General features: G+C 44.6%; 2 protein-coding genes across 3 annotated transcripts; both read right to left on the minus strand.

The window, feature by feature from the left end:
• si:dkey-76b14.2 (DENN domain-containing protein 1B) lies at positions 1–10,164 on the minus strand. 2 transcript variants are annotated; one of them, XM_037113902.1, is made up of 23 exons: positions 9,981–10,164; positions 9,486–9,550; positions 8,829–8,872; positions 7,703–7,752; positions 7,477–7,596; positions 7,313–7,382; positions 7,143–7,223; positions 6,979–7,044; positions 5,689–5,742; positions 5,442–5,552; positions 5,059–5,159; positions 4,923–4,968; positions 4,691–4,792; positions 3,586–3,711; positions 3,248–3,349; positions 2,822–2,912; positions 2,695–2,735; positions 2,561–2,611; positions 2,412–2,459; positions 2,212–2,319; positions 1,902–1,984; positions 1,590–1,803; positions 1–1,512 (listed from the first exon to the last, which is right to left on the minus strand). In XM_037113902.1, exons 1-23 carry the CDS (start codon positions 9,995–9,997, stop codon positions 553–555), a joined length of 2,751 nt encoding a protein of 916 aa, XP_036969797.1. In that variant the 5' UTR covers positions 9,998–10,164; the 3' UTR covers positions 1–552. The 2 variants fall into 2 exon arrangements, with proteins under 2 accessions (XP_036969797.1, XP_036969807.1); XM_037113912.1 differs by lacking the exon at positions 6,979–7,044.
• A 1,705-nt stretch (positions 10,165–11,869) lies between these two features.
• On the minus strand, positions 11,870–15,029 carry LOC119028220 (tubulin beta-4B chain-like). Its single transcript, XM_037113925.1, has 5 exons — positions 14,822–15,029; positions 13,816–13,924; positions 13,592–13,702; positions 13,182–13,426; positions 11,870–13,092 (listed from the first exon to the last, which is right to left on the minus strand). Exons 1-5 carry the CDS (start codon positions 14,876–14,878, stop codon positions 12,280–12,282), a joined length of 1,335 nt encoding a protein of 444 aa, XP_036969820.1. The 5' UTR covers positions 14,879–15,029; the 3' UTR covers positions 11,870–12,279.
• Positions 15,030–15,574: the final 545 nt, after the last annotated feature.

Here is a 15,574-nt window from a genome sequence, read left to right on the forward strand (position 1 = left end):
TCAGAATGTTTACTTTTATTGCTGTTTTAAGTTATTCAGACGTACCAAAAATAGAATAATGATCCCCAGAATTTGTCAGTTTTTTGCCGGGACGTAGCCGACGGAGTGCACATATCTCTCACACACATACACCCGTGTATCCGTGACAAATGCATCGTCCTCGCTGTTACACAATTTATTTTGTTATTTCAAACCATTGTTGCCTTCATTCTGAGTGTAATTCACCAGTCATTTCTTCAAGTAAACAATATTCAGTATTTACTAAATATTGGCTAGGTGACCGCCAGCCAGTTTGTGCCCCTGAGGGTAAGGTCTGGAGATGTTACATGTTTTTCTTATTGTCAACAAATGGAGAACACAAACTATTCAAAAGCTATCGGCCAGAGTCTCTGGCATACAAATCAGTGCCACACTGTAGCTTAATCGCTCCATTTTTAAATATCTTTAGTAGCAACAGCTACTGCTACAGGTGGGACAAATGACTCACAGGTTGCTCTTTTGTCTTCAGTTGTTGACAGTATGAACTCTCTAGAATGTCACCAACCTCACCCTCTAGGCTTCAAACCTCTTCTTGAGTTCAGACACTTTGATTGGAGGCAGGTCGTGCTCCTCGTGTCCCCCTGAGCGATTGTTCTCTTCTGACATATTTGTGTCACACAGCAGCTGAGATTTTGGGTCCACCCTGATCCTGAACGTGTTGCAGGGTGTCCCCGGTTCAGCAAGTTCTTTGGCCCTGGACTTCAGCTGTAAACCCTGGCTATGCCCCTGAGACTGGAAGCGCACTACGGCAGATTGTACTTTAGGAGGAGTGGGGGTCTGTCTCAACTCCCACTCCTCTCGCTGAACTGCTTCTCTCCTTTTTTCCTGAGCTGCAGGAGGTTCAACGATGTCGCTCTTGTCTTCCTGTCCTTGCTGCTCCTCCGTAGCATTGGGATGTTGAGGATTCAGTGTTGTCAGTTTGTTTAAACATTCCGTCACTTCTTCACCTTTCTCCTCTCCTCCCTCGTCTTCCCTCGTCACGCCTTTCGGCACTTCATTTCCCCCTTCTTCTGTCTCCTTTCCCTCCACTACCCCCACACTCTCATTTTGCTCATCCTCCCTCTTTTCCTTCAACTCTCCGTCCATTTGGCTTTCAGGATCCTCTCCTAAACTCACTGTCTTATCTTGGCCATCATTCTTGCTCTCCTCCTCTGCCTTCACTTCCTCAAAGATATTTCTGTTGTCTATTTCTGCCTCTTGGTTCCCATTTAAAACTGCGTTCACTTCTTGTTCACTTTGTTCACTTGTCGCTTCTTCCTGTTTCTCTCCGGCCCCGGTCGGTCCACTCTCCTGCTCCCCGAGATTCTCTGTCCCCTCCTCCTCTGGCACGCTGGTGTCCCGGCACAGCCAATCAGAATCTTCTGTCACATCTGACTGCTCCTCTGTGGTTTCCAAATTCCAGCTGTGCAGGCTGCCGCTGCCACTGATGGACAGAGACAGGCTCTCCTGGCTGGGGTTGGCTGGAAAACCGCGCTGAAAAACACAACAGCCGGTTCTAGAACAGAAGTCACAGTTGTGTGTGTGTGTGAGTGAGTTCTTCATCTTCTTACCTTCATGATATAGTCATGACTGTCCGGTCCAAACAGATCCAGGCTGCGTGTGCCGTACAACAGGCCGCGCTCATGGGAGCTGCGGGAGCTGAGCGTGTCAAAGATCTCCCCGAGCAGATCCATCTCCTCCGCGTCAGACAGCAGTGAATCTTCCCCCTCCTCCTCATCCTTCTGGAACTCCGAGTCAGGCTCGGCCGCGGGCCCAGAGACGGCTCTGATGCACAGAGAGTACAAAACAGAGTGGCGCAAACGACAAAACAAATGCTGCGTATTGTTATCTTTTTCCTTGGTCTCCTCAGCTCCGACTCTCACCCATCCCACGTATCTTCAGTGTTCCCCGTGTCCTGCTCGTCTCTGGGAGCCTTCTGTTTGTGTACAGGCCGACGGGGACGTGACTGACATGAGGCAACATAGAGTGACAAAGCAAAGCAACGCGGCATCCCGGTGAACCACAATAAAGCGACGGAAATGGAGCAATTACAAAATGCAAAATTGCACAAAGAGCAAGTATGGGACAGTAGAAAAAAGCAGATTAGGGTGTGATGAGGATATGTGTGTGTATAGTGTATGTTTGTAGTTTTTATTGAATGTTTGAAATGGATTAGTTTGAGACACATCTCACCTTCCCAAAATGTTGTGTGATTGGCAGGCGGTTCTGCAGGCAGTCCGACTGGGCACGGCGGTGTGACACCGATCCTCCTCTGTGAAGGGCGAGTCCTTCATTGGGGGCCTGCAGTAGACACACACACACACGAAAGTACATTAAAACCACGGCTGAATTTGTGTCAACCACAGCACTTACCTACATTATCACCGACCCACCTTGTGCATCAGCAGGTTTTTCAACCCAGACTTGGCGAGACCTTTGGCCTGAGAGAGATCAAAACATATATGTGACAATATGAAGACAATTGTTTTTTGGTAATGCAGACTGGATTGCAGCAACACCTTTGGCTTGTCAGCTTGCTCACCTTTATGTTTGCTCTGGACTTCATGTTCAGGATAAGCGCTCCTCCCCCCTTCTGTTGAAAGTACAAAGGCATCTGCGTTGCACTTCTTGAACAAGAGGTGGACCAACCAAAACAATTTTATTAAAGGAATTTACCTTTAAATTTCCAACTAACTGTTGATAAGACTTGCTTCTCCCTGTAAACGGACAGACACAAAGAAAAAACAATTAGTCAGACATAAAGGATTTAAGCACACACAGATAAAGCGAGAGAGACACACACCTGCAGCTGCTTCACACTTCAGGATCTCTTCTTCGAAGAGGTCATCTGGCTCCTTCCCTTTGTTCAGAATGTCCAGGCGGCCATCGATGAACTACAAGACACACATTTGTTCATTTTTTAAAATCACTTCATCAATATATATTTGAAAATGTTCACTGTTTTACAGGAACCTTGGGATGACTTAGTCCTGCTGATTTCAAAACAGATGTACTGGCAATCTTGTGAACAACCACAGTCCTGTGGATTTAACGGTGTGAAACATCGGGATAAATAACCCGAGATAGCAACGAGTGGACGTAACACATCTTCTCCTTTAAATTAAAAGCCATGTATCAACCAGCTGCAAGATTTCACTTTAATTCCCTGCCTAGCAAGCCGTTATCTAGTGTTATAATTGCAGGATGTATCCAGCAGAGGGCAGTGTACCTGTTTGAAGGACTGTAAATGAATGGCACTCTGCAGGAACTGCCTCATACTGGAGGACTTGTGATCTAGAAACAGCTCCTCGCTGAACCACATTTCACCCTCCTGCAAAGACAGATATAGAGAGAAATAAGGGCACAACAAGAGGGACACACATGGGCCTACTATATGCATACAGAGCTACCTCTACAATTAAACACTACTAATCTACCCCACTTTTGTCCCTTTTATTATAAAGAACTTAAAGGTTACATTTTTACATTGTTACATTGGTAACATTTTTAGTGAGTGAATGTTAAAACCTGTAAAGTCTGCAGTTAGTCTCACTATGAGTGACTGACCTTATGGCCCTGCAGTGCGTCCCGGTAGCCTCCAAACAGCAGAGCCTGAGCTTTCAGGAAAGCCCTTGAGACACCACAGCCAGGAGACACCGCCTGGCGCTTCAAACACACCTTCAGCCCAGCCATCTGGAGACATAGTGGCATTTATATCTGTAAAATGGAACCAGCCCAACCCACGGGGAGTTTGTCTTATGACTGTACGTTCTTTTTCCCTTGTTAGACCAAAACTGAAACTTACTGGTAGATCATAGGCTTAAATAAAAGTACCTACTCTATTCAATCGATAAGGTGAGAAAATTGCACTAGTTGTCTTTCATGTGTTAATGATTTAAAAGCAGATGAAAAAAGGTTTTGCCAAGTTCCCAAGTATTTCTTTTTTTCACTTGGTCATACGAGCATCCTAGGCACCCTTAACTGTCTGACCTCCTGGCCCGTGTCACACTGTCCAGGCTCAATATGTCACAACTGGCCACCTGACAAACTCAAAACAAACAGGGGAAGTATATCAGCAGAGAAAGCTAACTGCCGCCAACTTTAGTTGTTGTTAGCTAGTTAGCTCAGTTAGCCTTGCAGCTGGAACGCAGTATGGACGGGGAGTTTGGAGCACCAGATGAATGTTGGTGCAACTACAGGAGCTTTGGACTAGAAGAAACCAGGGATTAGCTGGTTAGCATGCTAACTTCAGTAGGTACATTGCAACACCATACATAGATGCCATAACATCAAAAATGTTCTCCCTTCACATTTTGTGGATAACTGAAGTTAATCTTTTAATGTATTTAACCAAAATCTTCCATATCATACCTTGCATATCTAATTTTCTTTTTTGCTTGAAGTCTCTGGTGGGCATAATCTAACCTTAAATCAGCGCTTTCTTTGGGCAGAAGTGTGACCAAGTGACTTTCTACTGTTTAGTTTATAACAGAAGTGTATTTCCAGTGGCTTTACATTTCACCAGGACACCTGTATCCTCTGACAAGCAAGCATCAGCTGATTTTGCGGTACAGACTTTACCTAAGTAACACATCAGCCATAAGTGTTGAGTTGGAGGCACTAAAAAGACTCATGTATAGTCACACAAACCTACACAGAGAGTGTTTATTACCACATCTGAAGGTATCCTCTTGAGGTCGTCAAAGGGGGTTTCAAGAGTATTTGTATCCACATTTAGAATGACGACTTCCTCCAACCCACGACTCCTCACCCTCTGCAGTGGAGACACACAGGCACAGTTTGATACGTTGAGTTGGTCTTTTTGTGGCGACAAAACCTAATTCACACTCACGATTCCTAATTCACACTTGCGATTTTGAGTGTGGTTTTAATGACTAGTTTACCTCAGACAGACTGGTGTGGACCCCTATTAGGTAAGGCATGGGTGCACTGCAATCAAACAAAAAAGCGTGATCTATTAGATTGACAGACTGACTGACTGACTGACTGATAGACACCGTGCACAGATAGATTTCTTACCAGCAGTAGTCCAGTAGGTGGGGTGGCAATACAGGGATGAAGATGTGTTGCCAGTACATGGGGTATAACACAGCGCTCAGGGCATGCACGCAAGACGTCAGCTAACACACAACACAAAATGGAGGAATGTCTCAGACAATAGCAGCACCCATGGGTCGCATGTGTTGGCCAGTGTCTGACATCAAGAGCGAACAATGAATAGTACTGTAGCTGCAGTGAGTTTGGTTTCTGAATGCATTCAGCAGAGGCCAAAGTGGTTTCTGTGTTTGGTGAGTGTTGACGTGTAATGGCTGAGGTTACACGTGTCAATTATGTTGACTCTGGTGAGTTACATAAATAAACCTGTTAAAAAAAACTAGAAGGGCAAAAAATGTTTGTCATACAGTGCTGAGTTTGCTGGCAAAGATGAGGATGCGTCTCTCAAACAGCATGCTGGCGTAGATCTGGAGCAGGTTCCCCACATCTACTGCCACAATCAGCTCTGTCAAGTTCCTCTGGTAAACCCACAGACACACGCACACATACATCAGTTACGGGCAGTGTTATGTGAGTACCAGCTCCAACGTATGCCACCTGCTTCGTGGGATATCAGATATAGAGCATCACTTTTGTCTGATCTTCTATACTCACATTTTCAGGGATGGAAGGGAGGCTCCTGGGGTCGGGAGCAATGAAGTATGGAACCTGGTCAAAATGAATGAAGCAAAGCGGAACAGATTCGGTGGGAGTGTTTTCACTTTCAGCTGACTTTAGCATCATACAGACACGCGTGCGTCACAGGTTACAGGATCAGACATCAGGTTTTCATTCCAAAAAGTTGGATCCATTAAAAGTTGTGGTTCTAAGATGAAAATAGTGTACTATAATACTCCTGTAACACAGTCTTAAAGGGGCACTATGTAGTTTTGGACAATTTTAGTATTGACAATATTAATGAGGTGATAATACAAACACAGAAATATATTTTGTTCTCTCCATAACTGAATAAAGAGGCTGTTCTCAGAGGAAAGTAAGCTCCCCAGAGCACAGTTTGAAACTAGAAATGTGGCAGGGTCTGCCACATATAAACAAAGTAAAGTTTATTCAGTCATGGAAACAAAAAGAGTTTGATTATTTATTTTGTTTGTTTACACATAAAAAAAAACAGTTAATGAAGATCTTCTTCTTCTGATTGAAATTTCTTCCGACATAAAATCATAAAACCCCCACATAACCCATTAATGTTATGTTCCTTCACATTTCCATGAAATCTAACCCCATTTTTGAGTCAAATTGCCTTTACTCTCTTTACACCGTATCAGAGCTGTATGAGGTTACGGCGAATGGGAGCAGTTTTTAGAAGCACGAGGTGCAGAGTCACCCATTAATTACAAATGACGACTGGGTCCACAGACACATTGTGCTGTTTGTCAAAAACATTTTTTTTTCAAGGAGTTTTTGGAGCAACTGCACCTTTAGTGGCGTGTCTCTGTATGATCAGGACCTTAAGGTCCACTTCAGGACTGTATTTGTACAGATTAAAGCTTCACTCAGTCGTCTCGATGTTCACATTATAGAACTGTCTCAGATTTTTGAATGTCAAGTGCAGGACGTCTTATTTTGGAATGAAACTCTTCAAATGCCAACTTTAGCTTTGAGTCACATGGTGGCATTTCATTGTGGTCAGTGCAATCATGAGTTATTCATGGGTTCTGTAAATATACAGTAAACTGTTTCAAAAGTCACAATGAATGTCAGATATTAGTGCAAATTATGGTAAGTTTGGCTTGGACATTAAGTCAGAGGGGTGAGTGACAGTTTTTTAGTCCGCACACATCAGGTTTAGCCATCAAGCACAGACAGTTGCAGTTTTCCAGCAGGAGTTAGTCTGTATTTGTTACAGCTGTTAATCCAGACCACACAGACTCCTGCGGGACTCACCCCCTCTTGTCCCTCTGGGTGTCCAACGGGATGGGACACCTCTGTGTTGACCAATACCTGTTCTCCCTCAGAAAAAAAACACACCACACTAACCACTGGCAAAAACAGAACAGCCATAAAGTCAAGTGTAACTCCTGGTTCTCATTGGTTTGTTAGAGATTTACCATCTGCAGAGTGACAGATCCAGCTGCCAGCGGTATGGGCTGCTTGTAGAGCGCAGACAGCAGTGCTTTCGTCTCATTGTTCTGTTGAGAAGACGGTCATCACGTCAGTGATATTCATAGAGAAGTATGAAACTCGGAAGGTAAGAGAGGAGCAGAAACATTCACCTCACCTGTCCTTTTGTGAGGTAATCAGCCAAGTTGTTGAGAAGTTTGTAAAACACTTCGAACCATGGAAGATAACTGAAATCGAGTTTTGATCATGGTGTTAGATCTCAGCTTGGCATGAGAATTATTATTATCTATAACACGATCACACGCCCTCACACAAATGTACCTGAGTATACAAAGACAGGTGCGTGTGCTGTTGGTGAGACGACAGAAGCCAAACCGCTGGCATCCTTCAAGGTCAGTCAGAACAAAGGTAAAGTGCTGCACGGTCACCCCCTCCCTCACTCTGTGCAGATGAGCGCAGTGAGAGGCAGACATATAGGAACACAGACAAGCTAGACAAGGTACCTGGAATAAAGACAATCATGGCAATCCAGACAGCATATACTCACCTTTGTATGTCATATGGGAAGCAGAACCTGGGTAACGTTTGACAGGACTCCTACAGTGGGATAGAACGATTTGTGTATAATGAAAATTGAAAAATCACAGAACAGCTCTTTGAGTCTACTGCTACTGGCTATTAATTAGGCAGTTTATCTGATATTGCCGTGTTGGTGTTGTTCCTATACATGACATCATAACTGATGTTGCCCCAGGACCATCACTGCACCTGAGCAGGTTGTCCACATAAGAAGCAAGTTGTTCTTTTTTTTCCAGTTCTCAGTTTGGTTAGATTTAGGGAAAAAAAATACCTGGTTAGTTTAATACTTGTTTAGGTTTAGGAAAAGCTCATCGCTGGTTAAATTACACCCTTTCAGCATTAAAGATGCACTAAGTAAAAAATCAGTCAATGAAGATCTTTCTCTTTGGGTCGACATTTCTTCGCAAAAACTACATAGTGCACCTTTTACCACAAGCTATGACATTACATGAACATGATTAGTCACTGGGAATTATGTTCCTGAAGCAATACTGATTATGACGTTCTAAGAATAGGACCAACAACGCAGTCACACTCATAATCACAACATGCTTGATTTGTCACGGTGGCTCCCTGAGCTGCGAGTCAGAATTATAACATATTCACAATGACAATGTTAATGTCAGACAGGCATTATTTCCCACAGTGGCTATCTTAGTGGAGCGTGTTTGCTTGTTAACTTTTTTAAATCCGCATTTAACACAGTGTGCAGCTGATACCAATGTGAACCAAAGCTGGGAAAAATACTTCATTATAATGAGGAGTGTCTGCAGCATTTTTCATGCCAATCCATCCAATAGCTGTTTAGACATTTCTCTCAAAACTACAGTAGAGGAAAAACTAGGGGCTCAAGTCAATGGGGTTCATCCTCTGAGGACCATGAATGTTCGTTCATACTAACTTCATGGCATCCAACAGCTGTTGAGATATTTCAGTCCGAATCAAAAAGTGGCAGAGCGATCAGCCAACCAAAGTTGCAATCCCTAATGCCACACCACTAACATGGTGAAAGACAACCCGCCCCGATCATTTTAATGTGACAGCATGTGCACAAATGTTGTAGGCTTGTAGGAACAGGAGACACGAGTGACTACCTCATCACTGAAGTCCTCTGGAAACTGAAACAGTATGCCAGGATCTATAACAATGAAAAGAATGAATGAATGAACATCATTGCTAACACTTGCAAACAAACAAAGATGAGTGGTAGAGAAAGAAAATACCGTTTATGTGGCAACAAGTTATTAAATAACTAGAAATAAATAGAAATGTTTGGAAACCGCTTCAGCTCACACGCAGCTGCTCAGTCTGTCGGATTACTACAGCATGTTCCCATCTGGCCCTGGTGTGACGAGACAGGCTGTGTGGTTTTTCTGATCACATGACAGGAAGTATGAGCAACTCTCAGCTCTGCAGAAACACCTTCGTATACACAATCTTATCGCTCTGTAGCACGGACACTGTCTTTGCGTTGCTAGTTATGTTTGGGGCCAGTCTCCTTTGCTAGTTAACAGTCAGACTGGCGTAGTGTCGTGTAGGGAAATGACATGAAAGAAGGGGATTTTAGTCAGAGGAAGAATATGAGGAACACTTTTAATCAACTTCTCTATCGCTGACAAATCACTCTGTGCATCTAAATGTTTTACGTTGAATACAGTGCAGTTCCCCCCAGAGGCATAAACACATATGGGAATAACAGTAAATTCTGCCTGGCCCAGGTGAGCCGCTGGGAGAGAAGACAGAGGACTCACCTTTGTCTGTGGCTACGGGGCACGTTGCTTCAAAGAACCAGTTGAAGGTTCGCTCAGGGTTTTGTCTGGCAGGAAGGAGATTCACAGTGCTGTTGTGAGATTGTATTTACACTGTGTTCACCGCCGAAACATGTCCACTTTGAACGCTGAGGCATTCAAGGGAACCGTCCCGACATTTGTTATATTACTCAAATTACACAAAACTTTGCTCTGATGAAACAGGTGTGCTCTTTAAGGTCAAAGGTGAACTGTGATATACATTTTAAAAACAGGCTGACAGAAAGTGTAAAGTGTGAAACACAGGTGAGCATTTTGCTATGGTTTTGAACAAGAACAGGTCTACCATGAAGTACATGGCAACGCATTACGGGCAATAGAGTTGCTGCAGGAAACTTCCTGTGCAGTTGTGAGAGGAAGTAATAAAAACCACAAGAACAGACTCACAGGCAGGGTGATGGTGATGAAAGCCAAGCAAAAGTGACATGATTAACTTACTTCAGTCTGGAGCCCATGCTGCCTGAATGTGTCTGTGTCCATGTGTTTTGTCCAATAGGGCAGAGATCCTCAGCAGGTGTGTTAGACGATGGTCATACCGCCGATGTAGCTGGGGTATAAACGAAGTCGGACAGCAGCAGTCACGGCAGTCTGCACAATCAGCGCCGGAGTGACAGAACACTTCCTGATCTATGTCAGTATGTGTGTTGTGTCAGTGTGTGTATATGTAAGTATGACGTCTGTTATAAGACCACCTCTCTGAAACCGCTCTTATTCTCGTCTCTTTAATTTCCATTGCTCACTTGTCTTTTGATGACTTCCCCCTCTTTTTCCTATTAAGGCTACTTATTCCTTTCCAAAGCCATCAGGTCAAAAGTTAGCCTTTAATTGGCAAACAGAAATCTGATGTTCATCTTGTATTTGGTTGACCTACTACTGCCTGATCACACGTTACACACATGAGGAGGAACGGTCATTAACACTCACAGCTGTGAGACAGATAGTTTCCACAGTGCATGGATCCTTTTTCGGTCTATCAAGAAAAGTGGAGCTGATGTTCAGGATCTGTTTCTAGACCATATTCAAAGGGTTGCCATTCTCCCCTCACGTCATGCTCAGAGCGGGAAGCTCGAATGCCGGGATGATGTCATGCAACTGTGTTCTATATCGAGAGTTTGATAAACGTAGGAAATCTGACAAATCATTATCATTAAACTGTTTCCCGACTGACCAGCAACTGAAAAGATGATGGTGAAATTTTGGATTAACTTAAAAGGAAAAACAACACATTTGATAACCCATCAGATACTGTAAGCGTTTAACACCTTCCTAGCTAACATGAGGTCTACTGATTGATGTCATCCAGTTAATTCTCACTTTCTGGCTTAAATGTGCAATATGTGAGAATTGGCCACCTGTAAATTCATAATGTATGCCTTTCCAACTGCATCATGCTACACCATCACAGTAGTGTTAGCTTGGACATGGCTGAAGGCTAACTGGAACTTAACACTAGCTCAAAGGTTATCCAAGTCGTTGTTTTATCTTGAATTATGGCCCAATGTCCCTACAGATTTTCATTATCCATTGTCTTTACAGACGCTGATCAGTCAGTACGCAGTAAAATGACAGCAGTTTTTCAGATTCCCCACAGTTATATGATTTGAAACCTGGAACACAGCAACATTACATTATCCCTGCACTGAAGATTTCCACCCTGAGTGTGATACTGGCTGCCATGTCAGTATGGTCTAGCGGTTGTTTCCTATAGAAAATGCATTCTTGGTCATGTCATTTGAGTTATGTGGGAAACTGGCTATGATGGTGTGTCTTGTTATTGCTTCAAAATCTTGTGCTTTACTGTAAATAAGTATTGGACACTTCACAGTATTGGATATTATAGGTATTGTGGTGGAAAAAAAGACATCATCGTACAAGAAAAGGCATCTTCCTGCTCAGAGACATCAAACTCATCTGTCTCATACTGCCTCCTTGTGGTGTCCAAGCAAAACTGCCTAATCCATCAACAATGCAGGTCTCCATTTTGGTTTGCCTTCATATTATGACATCAACAGTGAGCCTGAAAGCCAAAATGTGCCTCATCAAAAGTTGTTGATACACTCTTGTCTATTTGGGTCAGAAGAAATCTATCGTTTGAAAGGTTGTATTTTGTATCTTGTCCAGCTTACTTAGTGCTGTCCTGTCAGTGCCGATGTTAAGTCCTTACCAGCCATTGGACCACCGACAACACAGCTGATACAACATATCACATTTGTGTTTAATATTGTACTTGGTCCCTTATGATTTAAATAGACACATATTCAAACATAATTTTATTTTGTTTGTATTTAAAATTAAAATGAATCAGACACAAGAAACACAGACACAAATTGATGTTTTTTCCAACAGATTTATTTCAGTCAATGCCAGATTAGACGAGTGATAATAATTGTGTGGGTTGGACAGCTTTATTGAATACTTGGCCCAGGTGCTGTTTGACTGATGATAAACAGAAAGCTACTGACAAAAAGACCACAAGCACACCTGTATTAGCTACCGCTACATGAGCACTGAGATGGGAGAGATGATTTAGTGTTGTAAATCCTACTCTGGCTGGAAGAAAGTAGAGAGGCAGAGAGAAAGGGAAAAAGAGGGAATACAGGGATAAGAGAACAGAGAGAGGAGAGAGCTGCAACAGAAAAAGGAACAGAATAGGGGCAGAGTAGGGGTGAAATAAGTGGATGGATGTTTGGATGTGGTTATGATGAGTGCAGGTGAGAAATGGTGAGTGATTTCAGCCTTAGGCCACCTCCTCCTCTCCCTCCTCCTCAAACTCTCCCTCCTCAGCCGTGGCATCCTGGTACTGCTGGTACTCGGACACCAGGTCGTTCATGTTGCTCTCCGCCTCTGTGAACTCCATCTCATCCATGCCCTCGCCGGTGTACCAGTGGAGGAAGGCCTTGCGGCGGAACATGGCGGTGAACTGCTCAGAGATGCGCTTGAACAGCTCCTGGATGGCTGTGCTGTTGCCGATGAATGTGGCAGCCATCTTGAGCCCACGGGGCGGGATGTCGCACACGGCCGTCTTGACGTTGTTTGGGATCCACTCTACGAAGTAGCTGCTGTTCTTGTTCTGCACGTTAAGCATCTGCTCATCCACCTCCTTCATGGACATGCGGCCACGGAACACAGCTGCCACGGTCAGGTAGCGGCCGTGGCGCGGGTCACAGGCGGCCATCATGTTCTTGGCGTCAAACATCTGCTGAGTGAGTTCTGGCACAGAGAGGGCTCTGTACTGCTGGCTGCCCCTGCTGGTGAGAGGGGCAAAGCCTGGCATGAAGAAGTGCAGGCGAGGGAAGGGCACCATGTTGACGGCCAGTTTACGGAGGTCAGCGTTGAGCTGGCCAGGGAAACGCAGGCAAGTTGTCACCCCACTCATGGTGGCAGACACCAGGTGGTTGAGGTCTCCATATGTGGGTGTGGTGAGTTTGAGGGTGCGGAAGCAGATGTCGTAGAGGGCCTCGTTGTCGATGCAGTAAGTCTCGTCTGTGTTCTCAACCAGCTGGTGGACAGACAGGGTGGCATTGTAGGGCTCCACCACTGTGTCTGACACCTAGAGGCACAACAGGCAAAGATCAGGGGAATGAAAAGCCAGAAAAGGAAAAAACAAACACCAATAAACAGTTGAACATTTTTCTGTACCTTAGGAGAGGGCACTACACTGAAAGTGTTCATGATACGATCAGGGTATTCCTCACGGATCTTGCTGATGAGCAGAGTTCCCATACCAGAACCGGTACCACCACCCAGGGAGTGTGTAAGCTGGAAACCCTGGAGACAGTCGCAGCTCTCAGCCTCCTTCCTCACCACATCCAGGACCGAGTCAACCAGCTCAGCTCCTTCTGTGTAGTGGCCCTTTGCCCAGTTGTTACCGGCTCCACTCTGACCTGAAATGAGGGTGTTAATTAGTTTCTCGCCAGCTGTCTGGGTTTATCATTTAGACTAAATCGCTATATGGAATGTAACAACTCTCTAATATGCTGATAATTAACATGACCTTTCCTTTCCCTGTGTAATAATCAACATAAGTCTGAGTGCGGTGGATCATATACCGAAGACAAAGTTGTCGGGTCTGAAGATCTGTCCGAAGGGGCCGGAGCGGACAGAGTCCATGGTGCCTGGCTCAAGATCCACCAAGATGGCCCTTGGCACGTACTTCCCTCCTGGAACATGAATGCACATGTCAGAACACATTATTAGAAAAGAGAAGGCAAACTATTAGAACAACAAGCTCACAGTAACACATGTGCTTGTGGCTGTTTTGAACACTCCTGACCTGAAGCCTCATTATAGTAGACATTGATTCTGTCCAGCTGCAGGTCGCTGTCTCCATGGTAGGATCCTGTCGGGTCGATGCCGTGCTCATCACTGATCACCTCCCAGAACTACAGACAGGTGGGTTGATTGGGCAGAAGACAGTTCATAAAAACTACATGTTAGTACTATAATGCTGATGAGATCCATTAATCAATTATCTGATTGACAGTAAGTTAACAGATATCAAATTTAATTATCAAATGATCCCTCAAATCATTTTCAAAGCATACATGCAAACAATTTGCTTATCTCTGCCACTCAAACGTGAAGAATTTTGGACTGAAGCAGGCAACCCGAAGCCATCACCTTGTGATGACCAGTTTTCATTATTTCATAGACCGAATGTTTGACAGATGAGCTGGCAGAATAACTGACAGATTTAATCAATGCTAAAAACATTGCAGCCACGGAATAACGTTTGAATCGACCCCTAATCCATCTGATCCATCAATACCTTTAAAGAATGCATCCAAATTTATTTATTTATTTATTTATTTTTAAGCAGGGATGATTATAAATATCACGCTAATGTCATTTTCTTTCAAGTCGTCATTATTACAATGATTAAATATGACCGTGTGTGTGTGTGTGTGTGTGTGTTAAAAATACTGACTGCATGGCTGTCGGCGTTCTAGTAATTTCAGTGTCTGAGCCACACCCCTCTCTCTCTCTCTGACACACACACACACACACACAGTCATCATTGAGAGGGCATCAGCGGGGATGTCTCGGCTTGCCACCGCCCATCCTCAACGATGCTATTGTGCGCTGCCTCTAACCAGTCTTATACAACACTTTCCACCCCGCCGTGTTGACCTATTTAGTGTTTCCTGTGGACGGCTCGTCCTCTCTGCGGCCCTCACTATGGCAGCATCACGGCCACACTTGAATTCAGACACAGTATAAAACCGACGACCGTTAACAGGTTATCGTCGCCGACGGGGTCTCTGGGTGTTTTCCCCTACCTTCGCTCCAATCTGGTTCCCGCACTGCCCGGCCTGCAGGTGCACTATCTCACGCATGTTGTCGCTGCGGTGTGGGGAAGGGTCTCACAGGAGAGCTGCTGGACTGACGGGGGAAGCTGACGACGGGATCTGGTTCTGCTGCTGCTGCTGCTCGGTCCTGGCCCTCAGTCGGCAGTGTGGCTGAATGGCGGAGGAGTTCTGGCTGCGTCGGAAGCTCTGTCTCGCTTTTCCCAACCGTTCGCGCCTGCGCCGTTCGTCCCGGTGCTGCAGCATGACGTCATCTCCATGGCAACGGGAACCGGGCTCGGCCGGAAATGTGGCCTGCCTGTGCTGGTTTGTTGGCGGCCGGTTGCTGTGGGATTGACGGGCCTGCAAGATAGACAGATTACACAAACCAGATTAACTTTATTCTTAATTAAAGCCCCGACTCAGACACACCGTACTCCTGCTCCTCCTGACTCCTGATGTCTTCAAATCATTGCCGGTTTATTTAGGATTCTACCATTTCAGCCACACTCGGCATATATTCATTCATTCCTTCACAGGCTGGTCAGCACACAGTTTAAATCCTGCAGTTTGGAAGACGCGAATCAAGCTTTATTCTGGCCAGAGGTGGACTCACTTGTGACCATGAAGGGGAAAATTATACAGCTTTTGAATATTTTGTCATATTTATTCATATTAGGTTGTTATTTATCTGTTTCCCTCCTCTGTAGACTGTCTTGTGCTGCTGACGCATGAATTCATCCTCAG

Source organism: Acanthopagrus latus, chromosome 1 (genome assembly GCF_904848185.1).
Source record: "Acanthopagrus latus isolate v.2019 chromosome 1, fAcaLat1.1, whole genome shotgun sequence".
In the NCBI taxonomy this organism is placed as follows: Eukaryota; Metazoa; Chordata; class Actinopteri; order Spariformes; family Sparidae; genus Acanthopagrus; species Acanthopagrus latus.

Coding starts and splice junctions, on each gene's coding strand:
- si:dkey-76b14.2 (XM_037113902.1), bottom strand. Junction 5,160..5,441: donor TTGCCAGCAAACTCAGCACT/GTATGACAAACA, acceptor GTTGTGTGTTAG/CTGACGTCTTGCGTGCATGC. Junction 4,969..5,058: donor CACCTACTGGACTACTGCTG/GTAAGAAATCTA, acceptor GTTTGATTGCAG/TGCACCCATGCCTTACCTAA.
- LOC119028220 (XM_037113925.1), bottom strand. CDS start 14,878: ATGCGTGAGATAGTGCACCTGCAGGCCGGGCAGTGCGGGAACCAGATT. Junction 13,925..14,821: donor GGAACCAGATTGGAGCGAAG/GTAGGGGAAAAC, acceptor ACCTGTCTGTAG/TTCTGGGAGGTGATCAGTGA. Junction 13,427..13,591: donor ACCCGACAACTTTGTCTTCG/GTATATGATCCA, acceptor CCCTCATTTCAG/GTCAGAGTGGAGCCGGTAAC.